The 24,363-nt window shown below is 45.9% G+C and overlaps 1 protein-coding gene across 1 annotated transcript in view; it reads right to left on the bottom strand.

Moving 5' to 3' along the window:
* The window catches only part of LOC119964138 (lymphocyte expansion molecule-like), a 33,219-nt gene extending 12,098 nt beyond the window's left edge, over positions 1–21,121 (bottom strand). Inside the window, exons 1-5 of the mRNA XM_038793437.1 lie at positions 20,917–21,121; positions 12,430–12,517; positions 2,850–3,020; positions 864–986; positions 202–339 (exon numbers count right to left, since the gene is read on the bottom strand). Coding sequence (XP_038649365.1) covers positions 202–339; positions 864–986; positions 2,850–3,020; positions 12,430–12,517; positions 20,917–20,966 — 570 coding nt within the window. The 5' untranslated portion in view covers positions 20,967–21,121. The remainder of the gene's footprint in view (positions 1–201; positions 340–863; positions 987–2,849; positions 3,021–12,429; positions 12,518–20,916) is intronic.
* Positions 21,122–24,363: the final 3,242 nt, after the last annotated feature.

Below are 24,363 nucleotides of genomic sequence, written 5' to 3'. Positions count from 1 at the left end.
TTCCAGACCCCGATGACTGCAGTCTGGAGGCATTACAACTGAAGAAAATAGTGAAATGCTTATTTTGCTGTAGCATTTTCTGGTAAACGTATATTCAAATAGTGTGAAATGGTTTGAGAACATTTTTACATTAAAACGGTACCACTTCATTGCAAATACTTTGAGATGGCTTAAAATAAGGCAATGGAGTGATATACTTACCACTGTGTTAGGAGATCGGCTCTTTGCACTTTTTGAATCCATCAGCCCTTGTGACCCAAAAGACTTCTTAGCTTTCTCCTCCAGCAGTGCAGTTGGAATCCCGCCCTTTCCATATGTTCCAGGACCTGGGCTATCAACCTGAAATAAAAAACGGAGTCAAAGTCATGTCAATTCTTTCAGCTTCTATTCTTAATTAAGAAGAATTCACTTGCTTTAACTCTTTGGGATTAAAATAGCACAGCATGATTTTATAATGAACACATTCATGGAAAATGGCTCTGTCCGGCAGAGTAACAGCATTGTTCAAGTTGCAAACAATTGTATTTTCTGAGTTCAGTAATACATTTTTAGTGGTACAGAATGGTAGAATAGCAATGAAAATTGCTGCCATCCTAAGGCTGATATGAACAGTCATGCATTAAATAGTTACCTTGCACCTGTAGGAAAAACACCCTTTTAAAACAACATGTATAACTCATATAGATTCGGTTGGAGAGGAAGGTTTTGTGCTGTCACTGTACAATGGCCGGAGGAGATTTTGCATTTAATGCCACTGAATTAACTTAGAATGTGTACGCATTTTTGTGGGTTATAGTTTTGTCTGAATAACAAGAAAATGTCTATCAGAAAATGTTTCAAAAGGCAATAACTTAAATCTTTACATCTTTTTTTCTCGTAAATCGTTGCTCCTTCGAGTCACAAATGCCTCTGCTTCGAGGATTCCTCTTCTTCATTAAGTCAAGAAAATCTGCGACCTCATATTTACCCGGGCCAAGACTTGTTTCCTATAGTTAAAAAAAGTACAAAAGAGTATTTTTCTCAACTTTGACTGCCTACTTTTATTGGCAAATCAAGCAATTGCACAGACTCTAGTCAAATTATCCTATACATGGCACATACAACAGAATTCAAACCAAATTCTCAGATTTTTTAGTGTGGTTTTAGTCATATATTAACACACAGAAAACCCGTTCAATTATGCTGCATTAGCAACACTCATCACCTTCTCCAACCTGAGATGATCACACCGACCTGGAAACTGTTGAATAAAAACTCATGATTTCCTCACAAGGTGGGAAACACAAGTAAGTACCTGTGTTGCCACTTTCTCAAACCTCATACTATCTAGTTGTGTAGCACAAATATCCAGGCATGGCAAATGTTAACATTGTCTCTTCCTATTTTCTGATAAGAATAGCACGGTGGCACAGAAGTGAGCACTGCTGATTTAACTGTCTCCTTTCATTCAAAATAAAATTGAATAGTTTGGAGACAAGCCCATGTGAATTCATACTAAGTCTAGTCAGCTGGAGACAGACCTGTTTTTATGGAGTCAAAAACTCAGCTTGTAGCTTATTCAAAGTCAGAAGCAAATTTTAACACCTTGACACAAAGAAGGTCATGCTGCTGCACAGATTCATTTCCTCTCCGAATCAGTCAGACTGAGGGATTTGGGGGAGAATACCAAAAACAGATTCTGCTATGTCAGGCAGTAGAAAAAGACTGCTTTTGGGTTAATCATCAAACAGTGTGTTGGTGAGGATGGAACCCCTATTGGAGGAACCAAGGATTGTGCAGAGTTAAAAACACAAGGAATCACCAGAGGGTACCTTGCTACTAGAAGTCTATTCAAATTTGCTCAGAAGATCGAGTGAAGGGGAATTTGTTTAAAAGAGCATTGGAAGATTTACCCTGGTGGTATGGGAAGAAGAAATCCTGCTAAAGCCAGGAGGAGCCTGGGATTTTCAAATGCAAGACTATGGGTGGGATTTTCCATCCTCACCCGCCACCAGGATCATCCAGTGCCGCCAAAATTCAATGGACTTTTGCTTGGGCTGCCATGTCCCCCGCTGTAGGTCCTGCCATGGCGGGGCCAGAAATTCCCTGCCAACATTTCTGTTCAGAGTATGGGATAATGTATCAATGTGGTATGGCTCTTTTGTTTGCATTAAGAAGTTAATTAGAAATATATTTTCTGTAGCGTATTAGTTGCCCGAGTATTTTGTAGATGTTGATTTTTGTTTGTTTATTACAGTAAAAGTGTTAAAATACGAAGTCTTGTGTATTGGTGATAGGAAAATCCATATTTGCTCTCTAAAGGGATTGTAACTGGGTGCAACGCAGCAGCTCAGAAATGATTTGCCTGCTTAGCACTAATCTTGCACCCTCTCTTCTGCTCTCACTTCTGTATCTTTTTCCTACAAAATTCCTGCGACAAACCGGTGTAAAGGCCACAAAAAGACCACTCACTCCATGGCCACCACCAGAAGTCACTAACGTTGCACCCTATGGGTAGCAGCTTAGAACTGGCAATTTAGGTGTTGCATGTGTTGTGCTATGTTACCACCATAATCCCATGCTCCAATTTGTTGTCTAATCATGCCTGTTTTTATGTCTTATAAAGTCTATTGGTGCTAACATGAAATTTAAGTTTGGGATAACTAAAAAAAAAAAATTAGGCTCCAAAGTTAGGATGCTGGTACATATAATGAGGTGGTCTATAACTTGGATTTTGACCTACATTTACTGAAAATGAACAATCACCTAAATATGTATAACCAGTTCTTAAACTCTTCTACATTCCAAACAAAGTACATAAATGTGAATGGAATAAATAAGTGGAATAGTCTGAGAGAAACATTACTTACCAAGAACAACTTTTTTAGCTTTTGTTCTTTATAAAACAATTGTGGTGTCTGAGCAAACTTTTCCATTTCTTGCTCTCTTGCCCAACCTGGCCCTGCTGATCTACGGGAAACCTCCTTTGTACTGAAGTCCCCTCCGTCCACATTGTAGTATCCTGGTGCCAACCTGCTTTCCTGAAAGATAATTCAATTTTTATCAACATCAGTTTTTCAACAGTTAAAAAAGAATTTAGAAATGTTGTAACATAAAGTAGGCACATAGTTAGTTACTGGTCGTAATTGAGCTGGCAGGCTAGAGCTGCTAGGTAGAGACTTAGCTCTTTTCCCTCAGGCATCTCAGAGCAAAGAGCAAACCATCTCAGGTTGCTCTGAACCATCTCTTGACAAAGGAATGAAGTAATCTTTACCACTCATTTGAAGAATGGGATTTGGTCCAATTCTACAATGCAGAAGGAGGTCCATTGAGTCTCACCAAACCTGCGAAAGAGCACCCTACCTAGGCCCACTCCCCGCCCTATCCTTGTAACCCTACCTAACCTTTGGGCACGAAGGGGCAATATAGCTTGGACAATCCACCTAACCTGCACACCTTTGGACTGTGGGAGGAAACCCACACGGGGAATGTTCAATCTCCACACGGTGATCCGAGATCAGAATCAAACCCGGGTCCCTGGCACTATGAGGCAACAGTGCTACTACTATGCCACCCTTGACGTTAGCGTGTGCATTTGCTTTTCCTGATTAGGTTGGAGATCACAATTGTATGAAAAAGAGTGCCAACAGCCAGTCACTGGTGTGAGCTGCTTTATGTGATATAAATATTCCCAGTTTAACAAATTTGGGAATATTTGCGCACAACTTTATTGAAACTGGGTTTTCCACCACTAACCCAAACAACAACAGCAACAACAGCTTATACTAATATGATGCCTTTAATCTAATAAAACGTTTCAAGGTAATTCAAGGGAGCTTATAAAACAAAATATGACATTAAACCACATTAGGAAATTTTAGGTCTGATGACCAAAAGCTTGGCCAAAGAGTCAAAGAGCCCGGCTAAGGATTTTCTTAAAGGAGTGGAGAAGTGCAGAGGTGTAAAGAGGGAATTCCAAAACTAATGGACGTAGAATATAGTTCATTCAGATTTGAGATTCCAGATGGCAAATATAAATTTAAGTAAGTGATGAGGGCACTCAGTAAGTTGTATACCTACACAACACTGCGTTAATTCAACATTCTTACAATTATACAGCTCTTCCTTGAGGCTTTTCCCTGTCTGCAACTACAGAGCTAAAAATATATATATTTTTATTAATAGTTTGCTTTGCACTGAGAAGCTTCAGCTCCAACAACCTGCTCTGAAAGCTCTGCTCACATTTTGACAGCTGTGACTAATTCCATCATAGCAGCTGAGACAATGCACAACATTCCAAAACAATCAAAAACATTTTAAATAAAACAACCCACAGCATTCGAAAAACAAAAGATCACTTCATTCTATCTCCAAATATTGAAGGATCGTTTATCAAAAATTCCAGGATCTAGATCTGCATTTTTACCAAAAACTAATCAATTCTTCCTTGGGCGTACTGTATACGTGTACCAAGTTTTGTTGAAATTTGCCCATTTATGTTTGTGATGTTATTTACAGACAAACAGATTAACCGCAAAACCATTACCTCTGCCCTGGCCGCCTACCTTCAGTGGCAAAGGTAATATAATTCCTATTCATACTTTAATATGGGAATATTGATTAAGTAATCAAAATGTCTCTAACATGTTTGCTTTGGGAAATAATAACACAAATGCTTATTTGAATATCTGGTCTTAGGCTACAAGGTGCAAAACTAATCCACAAAGTCTCTTAGGAGTTGGTCTGCAAGACAGAGTGCAAAATTGACTATGTTAGGTTCTTATGGCAAAAAATAATAAAAGATATGCAAGACCTACTGCAAATTATCCTGCTTGTTTCACTTTAATGAGTTATGAAAACTTTCCCCAATGTAAAAAGCTACTTTATCCTTGGATACAAGTGAAGAGTTGACAGTTAAACACATACAATTATAATACATTACAAAAAAATTGGAAATGCATAAGTTTCATGGGAATCTGAAAAGAGAAAATGTTTAGGCTAATGGTGCTGTACTCTTCGGCATAAATGTACCAGTCACCCGACCAGGATTGTTGAAACAATAAAATAGATCCTTTATTTAAAGGAGGGATTGTAGACAGGTAGAATTTCTCGGGGGCTGTTCTATATCTGTTCTCTACTCTTGCTGAATACAGCATGTCCTGTCGAAGTGATGGTGGTAGCAGTTTAAGACACAAATCCTTAAAGGTGTATGTACCTCATATCACACCAAAAGGCACTTTGTTACAATTGGAAAGAGAGTACTTTTATAGCCCTGAAAAATGAGTAAGGAAAGGAGAATAGTGGGTAAAGAAAACATGTTTCATTTGAAAAAAAATAGATGTTTATTCCATTTCATCAGAAGTGTATTTATTTATCATCAACATCTGGTGTGGCCAAGGGCGGAAATTAGGTAAATTTTACAATCAATAATAATTCCAAGTTGAATACTGTACAACGTAGAAAGAGGTCATTTGTGTCCATGCCAGCTCATTGCTAGGTCAATCATAAGTTAAGTCCGTGGCTCTGCTGCTCTGACTTATTATTCCAAGGTGTACATGATGGGCATGATGGGCTGCGAATGGGCCTTTTAAAAGGTGAAAAGTATTGGGTGAAAGGCAAAAATCAGTTCAGACCTGAAAAGGGATGAGGAAGGTAAAAGTTGGAAATGAAAACAGTTTGTTATGTAACTGGAGTGAGGCCAGAATCAGAGGTTTTACTGCTGTCTATCCCAAGGTGACATTTTTGCTTTTGTTTCTACAGTATAACATATTTTGATGAGTGTCTGACCACAATGCCATGAATGATACTCAGAGGAGACGCAGAGGAATCTGCTTAAATTTGGGAAATAGGAGAAGGAGCTTCCCTAACCTAAGAAGGTACAGGATTCATTTCAATTGGAAGCCCCCATTGACCCGATCGCATAATTGGAACAGAGAAATCAATGGGCAGAATCCTACCAAAAGATGGCAAAGTGTCAGTTCCGGTGAGAAAATGGTGCTGACGCCGGGATTTGTCATGGAATTTTGATCCTCTCACGCAAAGGTTTTTTTTCTCCAGGTGAATCATGCCGTGCTCTTGGCAGCCTCCCGCTCAATCACTACCCCCCACCCCCCGGGAAACTTTGTCACTGTAATCATTGGGGAGCTCCACATAAATGCCTCCCTCGAACCCCCAAGCAATTGTTCCAGATCCACCAGAGAAATGGCAGCCAGGAAAACTGCACCAAGATTTTCAGAGGGAGCCCTCACCAGACCGCTGGATGGTCTGCAGCAGAGACGGTTTGTCCTGTACCCGACCCTCACCCCAGTAAACAGCAAGGTCACTGATGAACCATCAATTGAACGCGAGACGAGTTGCTGTACAAAAGTAAGGCTTTAATAAGCTAGATGTTAGCCCTGCGGTCGCACAGGAGCACGGTAGCATGGTGGTTAGTATCAATGCTTCACAGCTCCAGGGTCCCAGGTTCGATTCCCGGCTGGGTCACTGTCTGTGCGGAGTCTGCACGTCCTCCCCGTGTGTGCGTGGGTTTCCTCCGGGTGCTCCGGTTTCCTCCCACAGTCCAAAGATGTGCTGGTTAGGTGGATTGGCCAGGCTAAATTGCCCTTAGTGTCCTAAAAAAAATAATGTTAATGGGGGTTGTTGGGTTACTGGTATAGCGTGGCTACGTGGGCTTGAGTAGGGTGATCATTGCTCGGCACAACATTGAGGGCCGAAGGGCCTGTTCTGTGCTGTACTGTTCTAATTCTAATTCTACAGTAAATGGACGACCGCCGGGCGTACTGGGTATTTATACCCCGCCCTGGAGGCGGGGTTAACTCAGCCTCTTGACCAATCGCGGAGCCGTCACATGACTGGTCTCAACCAATCGGTCGAGAGGCACATGACTGACCAGGGCCAATGGTAAGCCAGTATTCTGCACCAATGGCAGGCAGCTATGTTAATCATACCACCACAGTCACCACCCCCGCGTAGGAGAGCACAGCATCTTTAGGGACTGCCAGCTCCCTACAGTAGAGGATGGGGCAGCAGTGCCAGAAAAAAAATCAGTCCCTTCTTCAAACTAAAATGTTTCTAAAGGCATCACTGTTGTGCCTCAATGGTGCCAGTGGATACGGCATGCTTCCTCTCCAGGTGCCCATAGATCAGGATTGTGGATAAGGACAGGACAGGTTTCGCCCACATCAGGCAGTGGTCTGAGCATGGCACTACACAGAAGCAAACAAAATGCAGGACAAGTACCCCTTTGAAATGTAAAGGTGATCAATTCTGGACTCCAGGGGCGAAATTCTCTGCAGACCGTCGTAACGCCGATTTCCGGCGAGCAAAATTGGTGTAGATGACTTCGGCGTGGGGGCCTTCTTTTAGGCCGCTATTCTCCGTTCCCGGAGGGGCCAGCAGCGGACTGACGCGATACGCGTCAGTTTCACCAGCTGCGGAAGTGGTGAGACCCGGCGTTTTGGGGGGGGGGGGGGGGGAGGAGGAGGAGAGAGACTGACCCGGCATTTTGGGGGGGGAGGAGGAGGAGAGAGACAGACCCGGCATTTGGGGGGGGGGGGGAGGAGAGAGACAGACCCGGCATTTGGGGGGGGGGGGGGGGGAGAGAGAGAGAGAGAGACAGACCGGCATTGGGGGGGGGGGGGGGGGGGAGGAGGAGGAGAGAGACAGACCGGCATTTTGGGGGGGGAGGAGGAGGAGAGAGACAGACCCGGCATTTGGGGGGGGGGGAGGAGAGAGACAGACCCGGCATTTGGGGGGGGGGGGGGAGGAGAGAGACTGACCCGGCATTGGGGGGGGCGGGGGGGAGGAGGAGGAGAGAGACTGACCCGGCATTTTGGGGGGGGAGGAGGAGGAGAGAGACACACCCGGCATTTGGGGGGGGGGGAGGAGAGAGACAGACCCGGCATTTGGGGGGGGGGGGGGGGAGGGAGAGAGACAGACCGGCATTGGGAGGGGGGGGGGGGGGAGGAGGAGGAGAGAGACAGACCGGCATTTGGGGGGGGGGGGAGGAGGAGAGAGACAGACCCGGCGTTGGGGGTTTGCGGCGTTGAGTTGAGAGGAGAGGGAGGGGGGTTTGCGGCGTTGAGTTGAAGGGGGGGCGGCGTTGGAGGGGGTAGGGGTGGTGAAGGGGGTAGGAGTGGTGAGGGGGGGTTGGGGTAGGGGCAGCGGCGTACAGAGGGGGGGGCGACGGTGCGTTGGCCCCGGGCATCCATCGCCCTCCCTCTCTGCACGCCGCTGCCCCCAAACCCCCCCCCGATGCCGCAACCCCCCCCCCGATGCCGCAACCCCCCCCTGATGCCGCAACCCCCCCCCCAATGCCGCAACCCCCCCCGATGCCGCAACCCCCCCCCGATGCCGCAACACCCCCCCCCGATGCCGCAACCCCCCCCCCCCCCCGATGCCGCAACCCCCCCCCACCCCGACACTGAACGGCGTCAACCATCATCAATGGTTGATGCCGTTTTAAAGCTACTGTGATTTTCGCCGACGTGGCCACGGGTCACGTCGGCGGGACTTCGGCCCATGCGGGCCGGAGATTTGTGGAAACAAAAATATAATGAAATCCCGCCGGCGCCAGCTGTTTTCAGAGGCTGCCGGCGGGATTTGCACAGCGCCGGTTTTTGGCCGGTCAGAGAATTAAAAACCCTGCGGGAGCGGGATTAACGCCGCTGCCGGCCGATTCTCCGACCCTGCGTGGGGTCGGAGAATTTTGCCCCACATCTCACATAAGTTAACATGCTGGAGTCAGGATGGAGATGTCACCAGGCATCCACCAAGATAGGGGACCTGACCAGGTCTCTCAACTTTCTCATTGCTGGTGTGCAGCGCTGGGTACTAAGGCAGTTCCTGGCCTCAAGGGTGCAGTTGAAATCCCGTCGAGGATGATGCATCCGCCCACATCGATGAAGCCAAGAAGAGATGACACTTGTTTAAAGGAAGTTGTTTGATAATGGCCAGGTAGGGGAGTGTAAACGTTCACAAAGTGAGTCACCACGCTCCTCTCGCAGACTATTAAGAGCAGTAATTGGCCTGGTACATGCTACTTGACTCATAAGATCTCCAGCTGAAACTTGGGGCATTTACGCCCACCCCACCATGACAATGGAAGCTTGCGTCAAGGCAATGGCCGGGGTTGTCAGCCCCTTGGCCATTGCCGCTGCCTCTAAAATGTATGGCAAAGCTGCCCTTTTTTCTGAAGGACGAATGGGCAGTCCACCTCGCTCTGGAAAAGGAGTTCACAGTGGGTGGGACCTTCCTGGCGGTGGACCCTCTTGAGGCCACCTCCCAGAGGTCTGTTCTCTCCACGTCCCGCCCTACAACATCGTTGAGATCCTTCTCCCCACCTCCATCAGCTGGGGGAGATATAGTCCGGGGTGGTGCCAAACCCCCTTGGCCTTAAGGAAGCCTCCCTCCGGCAAATTTACTCCGTCCAGTGACAGGTTTTGTTTGCCTGGTCCAGGAGTGATGGGAGGGAGACTTCGATGTTACCCTCAAAGGGGCCACCTACCGCGTCTGTGGATGGCTTGCAGTGCCTGCAAGGGGGTGGGACATGTCTCACTGACCTCCCCCAGTAGAGGTGCCACTCCTTGGAGTGGTAGCGGATTCTCCCACCAGGATAGACAAACAGATCCCTGTCCCCGCCGTTTGTGAGAGGGATGTGGTGTCCCCTTCCAGTGGGTCCTCGCTCCACCCTCAGGGGGTTCATCTGTAGTAAGGCAATGGACTCCTCGTGCACACTCCCACTGAACCTCCCCTCATACCCCAGAGGAACTCCAAGAATTTCTTTTAATAAACCGCGGCTGCTGGGAATAGTGTCCAGCTGCCCCTCGATTGCTGGTGGGAGCTGGCGCTGCTGGTCTGGTCTCCCCACGACTATGGAAAAGGGACACGGGATGAAAAAGTGGTGCCAGCTGAATGGTTTCCTCGCTGGGTTCCTGAGGGAATGGGAGGGCGCAATGAGAGGTGAGAATGAGAGGGGAGAATGAGAGGTGAGGTAGCAAGATGGATACAGAACTGGCTCAGTCACAGAAGGCAAAGGGTAGCAGTAGAAGGGTGTTTTTCTGAATGGAAGATTATGACTAGTGGTGTTCCACAGGGGTCGGTGCTGGGACCTCTGTTGTTTGTAGCACACATAAACGATTTTGAGGAAAATGTAGCTGGTCTGATGAGTAAGTTCGCGGATGACACCAAGGTTGGTGGAGTGGCAGATAGTGTTGAGGATTGTCAGAGGATATAGCAGGACATAGATAGGTGGAGACTTGGGCAGAGAAATGGCAAATGGAGTTTAATCCGGACAAATGTGAGGTAATGCATCTTGGTAGGTCTAACATAGAGGGGAAATATACAATAAATGGCAAAACTCTTCGGAATGTAGAAAATCAGAGAGATCTGGGTGTGCAGGTCCACAGATCTTCGAAAGTTGCAACACAAGTGGATAAGGTAGTCAAGAAAGCATATGGAATGCTTGCCTTCATTGGACGGGGCTGTAATGATATGTATAGTACAAGTGTAGTAAAGCGTTAACAAGAGGGACTACATGTAATTTAACACTAGATGGCGTTCCTAAGTAATTATACAAAAGACTGCGACTCTAGGCATGCTGGGGGAAGCTGATGGAGATTTCAATGTAGAAGGATAGTATGAGATTGAGTTACAGCGTAGTTTATAAATTAGAGAGATTATTCATTACTGTATCATAGATTCAGAACTATTATTTTATTATCTGTTACGCAGTAAAGTGTGCGAACCTAATCAAGTTAAGTGTAAAATAAATTGGTTTTGATTTAAACTTCTTAGTTTCATATTCTTTGTCAATACTACATATCTGGCTATCTTGGAGAACAAGACAAGGAATATAACAGGAGCATCGAGTATAAAAACTGGAAAGTCATGCTACAGTTGTAAAGAACGTTGGTAAGGCCGTACTTGGAATATTGCACACAATTCTGGTTGCCACACTACCAGAAGGATGTGGAGGCTTTGGAGAGGTGCAGAGGAGGTTTACCAGGATGTTGCCTGGTCTGGAGGGTGTTAGCTATGTGGAGAGGCTGAATAGACTCGGACTGTTTTCATTAGAACGACAGAGGTTGAGGGGTGACCTGATAGAGGTCTACAAATTATGAGGGGCATAGATGGAGTGGATGGGCAGGCATTCTTTCCCAGGGTGAAGGGGTCAGTCACCAGGGGGCACAGGTTTAGGGTTTGTGGGGCAGTTTAGAGGAGATGTGCGAGGCAGGCTTTTTACACAGAGGGTGGGGACTTCCTGGAACGTGTTGCCAGGGGAGGTTGTGGAAGCAGATACATTAACGGCGCTCAAAAGGCATTTTGACAAACACATGGATAGGATGGGTATAGAGGGATACAGCACAAGGAAGTGCTGAGGGTTTTGGCAAAGGTTGGTAACATGACTGGTACAGACTTGGAGGGCCGAAGGGCCTGTTCCTGTGCTGTATTGTTCTTTGTTGTTTGTTCTTTATTGAAAGGGAAACTTGCAGAAGATAATTGAAATATTGGGGTGTTTGCTTACCTAACCTACTTCATAAATATTGCTTCCGTAATTGATGAAGTTAATTAATAGAAATGTCAAAAATGCCATGAAATAAAATTTCACATAATAAAAATGCACCTTTGGAGGGATGAATAGGATTGATATTTTCACTTGTGAGATTGAGTTTGTTGCTTTCCAGCTATCTGGTTAATAGATTGGTGCCGTGCACTAATCTTGAGATAGAACATAGAACAGTACAGCACAGCACAGGCCCTTCAGCCCTCGATGTTGTGCCGAGCAATGATCACCCTACTTAAACCCACGTAACCCGTAACCCAACAATCCCCCCATTAACCTTACACTACGGGCAATTTAGCATGGCCAATCCACCTAACCCGCACATCTTTGGACTGTGGGAGGAAACCGGAGCACCCGGAGGAAACCCACGCACACACGGGGAGGACGTGCAGACTCCACACAGACAGTGACCCAGCCGGGAATTGAACGTGGTACCCTGGAGCTGTGAAGCATTGATGCTAACCACCATGCTACCGTGAGGCCCCTTGTATTTTCCCTGCCATGATGCCATGATGTATTTTCTATTTAGCTACAGGAAAAGTTTTTAACATCAGAGTTTCTCACAAAACTGAAGGTTTTCAATGTGTTTATATTTTCAGAGCCATGCTGGATATTAGCAAGTGTTGCTAGTCAACTTGCTCTCATACCCCAGATCATTGCCACTGTTCAATGAACCATTTGGATGTGTTTGAACATCACTATGATTTTTTGCTTCTGTCCTCCACTTTCCCCTTTAAGAATGTAGTTGAGATATAAAAGTCACCACATATTTGAATGTGCAAACCCAACAGTAATTAGATAGTAACCAGTAGCTGTTTTTGTTGTGTGGGTGTGTCCCTGTCTCCTAATGTGACTATCACCTAATTCTAAAGTCCTGGTTAACTCACCCGTTCCCCAGTGGCCCTCTTATCATAAGACACTTCTGTGTAAGAGCCAAGCTTCTTTCTGTCTGGGTGAACGCCATATACATCAAACCTGCAATAGCACCAAAAACAATGTTGCCTTATGTTATTGAATGCATGGAATTCAAAGATTTTGAAAGGCGAAAAGCCAATCAGCTTCTCTCAATATTCAATACCCAATCAGACCATATGCCTCTCTAATCTAGATTTCAAATAGGGCAGCATGGTAGCATAGTGGTTAGCGCTACAGCTTCACAGTTCCAGGGTCCAAGGTTCGATTCCCGGCTTGGGTCACTGTCTGTGCGGAGTCTGCACGTTCTCCCTGTGTCTGTGTGGGTCTTCTCCGGGTGCTCTGGTTTTCTCCCATAAATCCCGAAAGATGTGCTATTAGGTAATTTGGACATTCTGAATTCTCCCTCTGTGTACCCTAACAGGTGCCAGGATGTGGCAACTAGGGGGTTTTCACAGTAACTTCATTGCAGTGTTAATGTAAGCCTACTTGTGACAATAAAGAATATTATAACTTCATACATTCAAAAGTGAAGGACTGTAATGGGTGAAGTTATAACAGTTCTTACTCTCCATCCACATTCCCCTACCTTGCTCCCAACTCCACTTCCTTCTGCTCCCACTCCTGGAAAAAACACCTCCCAAATTCACTTAAATACAAGACACAGACTTAAATAGTTCTGATCAGTTTGACCATGTATCACCAAATCTGGCTGGCCCTCTCCTCATCTGCAAAAACTTTTCATTATTCCAGGTTCATCTGCAAATGCATAGATAACCCCTGACTTCTCATGTTTACTACAAATCTTCTTCTTAAACCCCTCTCCCCATCTTTTCCCCCTCAATTTATGTCAACAAGTGCAAGGTACTTGTTAACTTTTTTGTACCCAAGACTGAAATCGGTAAGAGCCCTAGCTCAGGAGTTGGAGAGTGTTTTGTTGTGCTGCACCAGTGGAAAAGATGGCGGAGGGGGAAGGGCCCAGTGTGATTGAGGGAGCAGTAGCCCCTCTTCGCAGGACTTTGGATCATGTGGAGAAGCGGTTGGAGACACAAGGTGCAACGATCCAAGAAGTGGAAAATGCAGCGTCAGACCATAGTTACTGGGTTGTTTCATTGGAGGCGGAGATGGTGATGCTGAGGGAGACCTGCAAGGTGCTGCTTACGAGGGTGGACAACCAGGCGGCAGAACCTGCGAATCGTGTGTTTGCTGGAGGGACTGGAGGGAACAAGTGCCACGGGCTATGTCGCAAGGATGTTGAGAAGTTGGTGGAGAAGTGGATCTTCGATAAGGCCCCAGAGGTGAATCGAGCCCATCAGTCCTTGAGACAGAGGCCGAAGGCTGGGGAGCTGTCTTGGGCGGTGATTGTGTGGATGGAGAAATTTTAGGGCAAAGAAAAGATTCTGAAGAGTGCCAAGGTAACCCAAGACAGTAGCTGGGAGGGGAATCAGATCCAGATTTACCATGACATTGGGGCTGACCTGGTCAAGCGACAGGCAGGGTTTAATCAGGGCAAGGTGCTGCTCTTTCAGAGGAAGGTTCGTTTGGGGTGCTCTACCCGGCCAAACTTTGGGTAACTTTTAAGGGAAGGCACATTACTTTCTGATGCTGGAAGAGGTGAATTACTTTGTCAAGGAGCATGGGTTGGGGAGGCTAATGTTTGGATTTATCTTTGTTTATGACTTATGTTCATGTCAGTTTTTCTTAATTGATATGTGATGTTTTTTGCAAATATGTATTTTTCACTGTTGTTGTTTGTTATTGTTGGTTCTCTTAAGATGTGAAAGATACATATAATATTATTGGGTTTGTGGTCATTACTTTTTGCACAGGGTGGTTGGGTATTGGGAATTGCTTTAAGGTAGTGCTTTAATTCTTAAAACTCTAAAGGCCCAAATCCCTCGGCTCCTGGTATGTCACTTTTTTAAAATTAAAATGTACCAAGTCACAATTATGGACAATTTCTCTTTGCAGCTTACTATAGTCCTGCAATTTATTCAGCATGGCTACTATTTTAGTAACATTGTAATTTGGGTACACCTTCCTCTGGCCATATATACATATCATTTATGTACATAGTAGATGGAGTCAATCCCAGAACAAAACCCTGTGAAACATTGTGACCCACTTCCAACCAGCTGCCCTCAAGTTCCAATCTGCTTTTTCTAATTTGTCCAGTTTATAATCAAATAGCTACAATTTTACAGTCAGTGGCGAAAACATACAGCGGGATTCTCCATCGGCTGGATCCTCCACTTCACCGGCAGAGCACTCACGCCCGGGGATTTCCCGACAGCGGTGGGTGGCCACAATGGGAAACCCCATTGGCTGGCTGCTGGGGCGCACCGCACCAGAAAATAGGTTTGGCGGGACAGAGAATTCCACCCATTGTGTTAGTCATTCATTCTAAATTAAGATTTAAATCTCATCCAGAAAGCAAAATAGAGGGAATAAAAGAATGAGAAACGAAAAGGAGCCAAATTTATTTTAGTCATTTAAAAAAATCTCCAGCACCAATTATTTTCTGCCTCCACACTTGTAAAATAAAACTTTCAGCACCAGAGAGGTTGTTTGTGGGCGGCACAGTAGCACAGTGGCTAGCACAATTGTTTCACAGAGCCAGGGTCCCGGGTTCGATTCCCAGCTCGGGTCACTGTCGGCGTGGAGTCTGCATGTTCTCCCCGTGTTTCCTCCGGGTGCTCCGGTTTCCTCCCACAAGTCCCGAACGACGTGTTTGTGAGGCAAATTAGTAATTGTGAATTCTCCCTTTGTGTACCCGAACAAGAACCAGAGCGCAAGAGGGGATTTTCACATGAAACTTCATTGCAGTGTTAATGTAAGCCTACTTGTGACAATAATACAGATTATTAGTAATTATGACTCATCATGTCGTTAGGAATTTACTTGGCGCCAGAATGCACTGTGCTGTTAAGAATTTACATATGCCTAAAATGTGTATGCCCCAAATTGGGATGATGTGAGTTTTTTGAGGGTTTGCTGGCAACGAACACGGATTTGGACACGCACCAGTTGATCATGGGAGGAGATGTTAACTGTGTCCTAGAGCCGAGGGTGGATAGGTCGAGCCCCAGGTCGATGGGTAGGGTACGAATGGCAAGGGGACTGGGTGGGTTTATGCAGAGGATGGGTATGGTGGATCCATGGCGCTTTCAGAATCCAGGGGGAAGGGAGTATTCCTTCTTTTCACACGTCTATAAGGTGTATTCGAGGATTGATTACTTTGAAGTGAGCCGGGAGATTTCCGTTGGGGTGGAGGGGGCAGAGTATGTGGGGATAGTTATCTCGGACCATGCGCTCCACTGGCTGGGGATTTGGTTTAGATCGGGACGAGAGCAGAGGCTGGGGTGGAGGTTTGATTCAGGGTTGTTGGCAGATGGACGTTTTTGTGATAATGTGCAGGTGGCGATTAAGGAATATGTGGAGTTGAATCAGAATGGGGAGGTGTCGGCGGCCATTTCTTGGGAAGCACTGAAGGCAGAAGTCCAGGGGTAAATTATTTTGTTTAAAGCTCGTTCGGATAGGGATAGGAGGGAGGAATATGACCATCTAGTGAGCGAGATAGTGGAGTTGGACAGGGAATATTCGAAGGTGCCCACCGTGGAAGGATTGGCAAGGAGGAAAATGTTGCAGGGGCAGTTTGACAGGTTGACAACGGGGAGGGCGGTAGGGCAACTGCGTAGGGCAAGAGGGGTGCAATATGAGTATGGAGGGAAGGCGAGCCGCATGCTGCCACACCAACTGTGGAGGCAGGCCGCATCCAGGGAAATATTAAAGAGACAGACTGGGGCTGAGGAGGTAATGTCGGAGCTAGGGAAGATAAATGAGGCGATTAGGGAATACTACCAGGGACTGTACGAAGCAGACCCGGGGGAAGAGAAGGGGGACATGGGGCGGTTTCTGGATGAGCTGGAATTTCCCCAATGGAGGAAGCAAAGACGCAGGCTTTGGAGGAGCCCCTGGGGCTGAGGAAGGTGCTGTATAGTATCAGGGGTTTAACGCCGGAGAAGGCCCCGGGGCCGGACAGGTACCCGGCAAAATTGTATACGGATTTTGCAACGGATTAGGCACCACATCTTTTGGGGGCAATTAATTAAGCACTGGAAAAGGGGGAGCTGCCGGAAATGATGATGCAGGCAGTAATCACACTAATCCCGAAAAACTGGAAGTACCCCATGGAATGTGGGTCGTATAGACCCATATCACTATTGAACACAGATGTGAAAGTATTGGCTAAGTGGTTGGCGGGGAGGATGGAGGACTGTGTCCCGGGGGTGGTTGCAGAAGATGAAGCAAACTTTGTGAAGGGCAGGCAGCTCGCGAGTAATATAAGACAGCTGCTGAATGTAGTGATGAATCCGTCGGGGGCCCTGGTACCAGAGGTAGTGGTGTTTGGTGGTGGACGCGGGGAAAGCATTTGATCGGGCGGAGTTTAGGGCCGAGATTTGTGGCATGGGTGCGGTTGCTGTGTGTGGCACCAAAGGGTGAGTGTGAGGACGAATAATATGAGTTTGCGAAGCTTTGACTTATACAGGGGTACGAGGCAGGGATGCCAAAGGTCGCCGTTGCTGTTTGCGCTGGCCATAGAGCTATTGGTGTGGCTCTCAGGGGGTCGGCAGAATGGCAGGGCATTATGAGGGGACAGAGGGAGCATAAGTGTCTCTCTATGTCGATGACCTGTTGCTGTATGTTTCAGATCCGCTTGAGAGTATGGGAAGGTTTGGAGGGTTCTCGGGGTACAAACTGAATGTAGGGAGGTTTTCCCAGTGAATGAGCTGGGACAGCGGGCCAATTTAAGGGGGATGCCATTTACGGTAGCAAGGGATAGGTTTAGGTATTTGGGGATTCAGGTTTTGAGGGAATGGACGGGGCTCCATAAGTGGAACTTAACGAAGCTGGTGGAGGAAGCCAGGGGGGATCTCAGGAGGTGGGATACACTGCAGTTGATGTTGGCGGGGAGGATCCAAGTGGTGAAAATGAATATTCTGCCAAGGTTCTTTTTTATTTTTCAGGCTCTCCCGATCGTTAAACCAAAGGCTTTTTTCTGAAATTGGACACGATCATTTCGGACTTTGTATGGGAGGGGAAGTGCCAAGGGTGGGAAGGACCCTACTACAGAGGCAGAGACAGCAGTGGTTTTGGCATTGCCGAATCTGCTTCATTATTATTGGGCGGCAAATGTGGATAAGGTGCAGCGATGGTGTGAAGGAGAAGGAGTAGAATGGGTTAGGATGGAAGAGGAATCTTGTAAGGGGTCCAGTTTGAGAGCTATGGTGACAGCAGAAATGCCAATGGCTTCAAGCAGATATTCAGGGAGCCCGGTGGTGCAATCTACGGTGAAGATATGGAATCAGTTGAGGAGGCGTTTTAGGGTGGAAGGGATGTCGGTGTTAATGCCGTTTTGCGAGAATCATGGGTTTCAGCCAGGGGGGATGGATAGTGTATAGAGGAGGTGGAGGGAAATGGGGCTGATCAAGGTGAGGGATCTGTATTTGGAAGAAGGGTTCGCCAGTCTGGAGGAGCTAAGGGAGAGGGTAGAGCTGCCGAGGGGGAGTGAGTTCAGGTGTCTGCAGGTTAGGGACTTTGCGCGAAAGGTCTGGTGGGAGTTCCCTAGATTGCCAGAATACACCCTGCTGTAGCGGGTGAGTGGAACAATTGTTTCCAGAGATCCCGGATGGGGAAGGAAGAATTTGAGATATATACAAGTGGCTAGGGGAGCAGGGAGATGAGTGGATGGTGATGATCAAGGAGAAATGAGGAGAGTTGTGAGAAAGAGATCAGTTGGGGAGGATGAGTGAGGCACTGCGTAGGGTAAACAGGACCTCCTCCTGTGCAAGAATGAGCCTGATACAGTTTAAGGTGGTGCACAGGGTGCATATGACTTGGGCGAGAATGAGTGGGTTCTTTCAGGGGGTAGCACATGAGTGTGAGAGGTGTGGATGGGGGCCAGAGAATCACGCACACATGTTCTGGGATTGCGAAAAATTGGGAAGATTCTGGGTGTGTGTTTTCTCGGTCTTAGCCAGGATCATGGAGGAGGAGGTGGACCCGGACCCTTTGGTGGCGACATTTGGAGTTTCAGAGAAGCTCATGGAGAGGAGGGAGGCTGATGTTTGTGGCCTTCGCCTCTGATTGCACGGCAGCGAATTTTGCTGGAAAACCAGTTGGCATCGAAACCGGGGGTAACAGCTTGGTTGGGTGACCTGTACGACTTCCTGCTGTTGGAGAAGATACAGTATGAGTTAAGGAGCTCTGCAGAGGGGGTTGAGAAAAGGTGGAGGATGCTTGTGACCGTGTTTGAGAAGCTGTTTGTTGCAGGGGGGAGGGGGAGGAGGGGGGAAAAAGGGGAGAAACTTTGTACAGACTATACAGTTGATTGCTGGGAATTTGTTTCCCAGTGTTTATTTATTGTAACCTGTTTTGATACATATTTGTAATAAAATATATTTAAAAAAAGGATTTACTTATGCCTGAATGCACCTTCCTTAACATTTTCTGATATGTTTAGTGGAGAACCAGTGAATACCTATTGCAACTTCTTGCCTTGTATTGATTCCAATGCTGGATTTATTAGTGGTATAGTGTTATAATGCTGCCTAGGGGGGGAGCAGGGTAACATGGACTGCAACTTCCAGATTTCCACCGTCCTTCAGGATCAAGGATGGCATGCTTCCAGTTCAATGGGTTCTGAGATAGCTAAGTCTTTGTTTGACCGGTCAAAGGCCAGGAACTCCCATGTGTCTATGGGGCTGTTTCATCTCTTCGGGGGTGCTCTGAGAATACTCCCAAAGTGTTTCCACTGTTCCCCTGGGGGTATCCTGTCAGGACTAGATTTTGAGTGGAACAATTGTTTCCAGAGTTTGGTGTCAGGCATATGAACAACATGTCCCACCCAGCAGTGTTGGATTGGGAGAGGACACTGCTGTTGGACCACCTTTCTGCTACCTGGTTTGGAGGATCTTGCAAAGGCACCTCTGGTGCTTTAAGGTATCTGCTGTAGGGTGTCAAGTCTTCAAAGCCTGGAGGAGCCTGGGGTCACTGCTGCCTGGTAAACCATGATCTTAGTCTTGAGTTTGAGGTCCTGATCCTCAAATACTGTATTTCTCATTCAAGTAAAGGCTGAGCTGGCACATTGAAGGTGATGAATAAATGTTGTTCTCCATGTCTGTATTTGTTGAGAGGAAGCTCCCAAGGTATGGAAAATGATTCATATTTTCCAGGATTTTGCTGTATGTGCATATTTTGAAAGTTGCTGCCTAAAATGCTCTACAATAAGGATAACCTCACATTCTCAAAGAATAACACTGAGCAATTTATTGTGTTTTCCCTTAATCTTAATGTACTTTTTTTTTGTTTAAATTCGTTCTTGGGATGTCGGTGGCTGGACCAGCATTTGTTGCTCATCCCTAATTGCCCTTGAGCTATGTGGCTTGCTTGGCCATTTCAGTGGGGGTGGGGGGGGGGGGGGGGGCAGGTAAGAGTCAACCACATTGCTGTGTGGGTCTGGATTCACTAAAAGGCCAGACCAGGTAAGTAGGCAGATTTCCTTTCCTGAAGGACGTTGGTGAATCAGATAGGTTTTTACGACAATCGGCAATGGTTTCATGGTCATCGTTAGACTTTTAATTCCAGATTTTTTTATTGAATTCAAATTTCACCATCTGCCATTTGAACATGGGGGTGCCCAGAGCATTACTCTGGGTCTCTAGGTGATTAGTCCAGTGACAATACCACTGTGCCACCTCTCCTAATGGTCTAATAGTCCCATGTTCAGGTCTTATCCAAAGCTTTCTAAAAGTCCATGTAAACCACATCTTTTGCATTTCAGCTGTATCTGTCACCTCCTCAAAGCTCTGCTGAGTTTGTCAAGCACATTCCTTCCTGAATCCTTGCTGTCTGTCACTAATTCGTTTTCATAGGGGCTGGTTTAGCTCACTGGGCTAAATCGCTGGCTTTTAAAGCAGACCAAGCAGGCCAGCTTTACTGTTCGATTCCCGTACCAGCCTCCCCGGACAGGTGCCGGAATGTGGCGACTAGGGGCTTTTCACAGTAACTTCATTGAAGCCCACTCGTGACAATAAGCGATTTTAATTTTAAAATTTTATTTCATTTTAATTGAAGATTCCAATTTTTTAAAATCACAAATATTTAACTCATGACCTAGATTAGACGCATCTCCTTTTATTACACGAACCACACTTTCCAGCCCTCTGAAGCGCACCCACTCTCAGCGTGACTGTACAATGTTCCTTCTGTTTATTATACTCTCTCTCATCCGGATTTCCCTCCTCTCTATTAACTCCCCTTCTGTATAAACTGTTGTGAATGGATCCCAAATAATCTCCACACGTTCTCCCCCAGCCCGCTCACTATAACAATATTATGTAGGCTTGGAATCAATTAATATTAACTAAATCGTTTTTTGGGGGGTTGTGCCTCTGACTAACCTGGATTTTTGAGTTCCAAAAGGAGCTCCCAGAAAATGTTTCACTTCCATTGACTGATCAGCTCACGTCTGCTGTTGTCGGCGGCTTCAGGCTCGATTAAATTACGAGTTGCTGGTTAATTTTTGGTTGACATTGAACAACCACCCGCTGCGCGACGGCTCCTAGCAACCGGGAACGCGCGTTATCAGGGCGCATAATGGCTATCAGGTAATTTATAAAATAATAACGAACCCGAGAGTGTCACTTCTAATCCCCATTGCGTCAGGCAGTAAGTCAACTCGCTCCCATGATTCGTGGAACACCCGATGATAAGTTTAGATAAACAAGAGAGTTTAAAGCCAAGGATCCAGTATCCAGTTAGGGCTCCCCAATAAACAAAAGACGAAGATCCCACTCTGACTGAAATTACATTTGAGTCAGTGCAAGTGTTCCCTCGTTCGAAAGTGAAACTAAAATAATCCTTTCTCCCCTTGTCTTGTATTCTGGCTTTCACTTATTTAAAAGTGGGTACTATAAGTACCCAATTATTTTTTCCCAATTAAGGGGCAATTTAACGTGGCCAATTCAATCACCCTGCACATCTTTTTGGGTCGTGGGGATGAGATCCACGCAGACACGGGGAGAATATGCAAACTCCACACGGACAGTGACTCGGGGCCCGGATCGAACCCAAGTCCTCAGCGCTGTGAGGTAGCAGTGCTAACCACTGTGCTGCCCCAGTGTGTAAACAACATAAATTGTGTCTCTTCGTAAATAAATTAAGAACTCTACTTCAACAATTTTGTCAAGCCCCTCAATTGCTCACAGCAGTAAACTTGAAGGACGTTCCTCTTGTTCTTCTACCCACACAATTATTATTATAGGAAAATCAAAGATACCAGCAATGGCCCCTGAGGTTAAATAACCCACTACTTACAGCCCACCAATTCATGCAGCATGCAGTAAACTGCTCCTTTTTTGTACCCCATCACCCTTTCTCCATTCAAACTGCCAAATTTATTTTCATACGGTGATTCTTCATTTTCTTAAGAAAATACATTGAATCGATTTAGTGCCTTGACATATCATCAGGTCACCCCCTAAACGTTTATTTTTCTGCAATAATATACTTTATTTGTAAAATATTTGAAAAAACATTACAAACATTTCAAAAAGGCCATCAAAGTGCAATAATATTCAGGTTTTCTACATCCATCGTGTTGCACTCTTGAGGGACTTCAATACAGTCAAAGAAACATTAGAAACATTTCAAAATGGTCGCTACAAATGGTGCAATGGTATTTAAATTATGTACCTAGATCAAATTGCTTCAATACAATTGTGATATGTGTAATATTCACTGTGTACATTCAATGTGAGTCATACGGCCCGAGGGTGTTCTATACAATTCCCTTCACTCAGTTCACTATGGCTGAAAGGTCCGTGACAGTGACCTTTCCCGATTGCACCTCTGCGGCGTCTGCCTCAAGCTTTAGTGCATCCCTCAGCATGTAGTCCTGGGCTTTGGAATGTGCCAGTCTGCTACATTTGGTGAGGACAACTCCATATGCTGGAAGACCAACAGGTTTTGAGCAGACCAAGAGAGCCTTTCACTGAGCTGATGATCCCCCAGCAACAGCTGATGTTTCTCACAGTGTACGTCACTGGGAACACCCCGTGGAGCACAGAATCCTGCACCACGGAACTGCTCGGGTTGAACCTGGATAAAAACCACCTCATCCCTCTCCAGATCTTCTTTACAAGGGCACATTCCACAAGGAGGTGGACTACAGTCTCTTTCCCACCACAGTCACTTTGATGGGGTCAGACCAGGCGTGTGGGATGGATCTGACAGGGAGGGCATTTCTCACCACCAGCCAGGCATCCCTGAACATCTCATTGTTAATTGGTCATTTTGGAGATCATTCTGAAGGGTAACACAGCAACTAATTTGCACGTAACAACAAACCTATACACAAGGTCCCACAAATAACAAATTAATGCACGAACAAATACGATTTTGGTAGAGAGCGACCCGAGTTTCTTTAAATGTCTCATTCAAAAGATGGCTCCGGAAACAAAATGGCACTCCCTCAGTAATGGACTGAGTATGTATTAAATGCATAAAGTCCAGTGCAAAATTTTTACCAACTAAGCCATCTTCACACTTAACAATTTTCTCTTGTGGCATCTTTTCTGAAAACACATATATGAGAGAAAAGAAAGACTTGCATTGATGCCACACTTTTCCGAACCACTGGATTGATTGATATGTTACAATAAATTAATTTGTTTCCATGTGTTTTAACATGACTGACAGCAGGGATACCAACCTATAACCACGGGAATCTCACAATATTGAGGATAGGAGGTAAACTTCAAAATATCTTCGATCGCGATGCAAATTTGATATAATCGGATTGTTTTATTGCTCAATTCCAATTTCTATGTAGTTTCCTGCAAACCTTGTAATCTATTATTTGTTGTAAAGTTTTGGTCTCCTTTTCCATTATTATTTATGTAACTGGTTTAGTTATCAATTTGTTATAACCTGCCTGAATACTATTGGCTGGGGACTATTGGGTATCCCAATAATGTATTTTAGAGCCAAATCAACGAAATAGAAGAACAGAAATTAACTGAGGGATAAATTAAAAAGGGCCACTCCTAAAAGGAGCACAGCCCAAAAAGAACAAAGAGGAACGGAAACTTAAAAAACACCAAATCAAAATGTGAAAACAGGGGTCGATAAAGCAATCCAAATCCTGCAGTGCCCACCCAGCACGGAAGGCCTTGAGTGTGCCCGTGGACACCACATGCTCCCTTTAAGGGACATCGGCTGCGAATGAAGCCGCTGGCTATGTTTTATAGACCCAATCAACTAAATAGAAGAACACAAATTAACTGATGAAAAATTAAAAGGGGCCACTCTCAAAGTACAAGCAGAGCACAGCCCAAAAGGAATAAAGAGGAAACGGAAACTTAAAAACCATCAAACCAAGATGTGAAAACCGGGGTTGATAAAGCAGTCCAACCCCTGCGGTGCCCACAGAGCATGGAAGGCCTCGAGTGTGCCTGCATAAATAGAGCTGGCCAGTGTGGAACCAGCTAGAGTAGTGAAGCAGTGGTGAAGTGTGGTCGTATGACTAGGGAGATCATATTACCTTAGAACCAAGCTGCCATTGGTATAGCAGACACGCTGCCCATTGGCCCAGGCAAGTTATGTGCCTCTCTGCCAATTGGCTGTGACTAGTCATGTGAGTCCCCGCCGATTGGATGAGAGGTTGGTAGCTCCGCCTACTAGGCGGGGTATAAGAACTCGTACCGGCTGGCAGTCGGCCTTTCTCTGTACGACCACTGCCGGGCACACATCTAGCGTATTAAAGCCTGTTGTTTGGAACCTCTTTACGACTCGAGTCCAATTGATGGTGCATCAATTTAATATGCTAGACTTTTGAAAATGGAACT

This window comes from Scyliorhinus canicula, chromosome 4 (genome assembly GCF_902713615.1).
Source record: "Scyliorhinus canicula chromosome 4, sScyCan1.1, whole genome shotgun sequence".
Taxonomy (NCBI): domain Eukaryota; kingdom Metazoa; phylum Chordata; class Chondrichthyes; order Carcharhiniformes; family Scyliorhinidae; genus Scyliorhinus; species Scyliorhinus canicula.
This window is presented reverse-complemented; position numbering and strand designations above follow the sequence as displayed.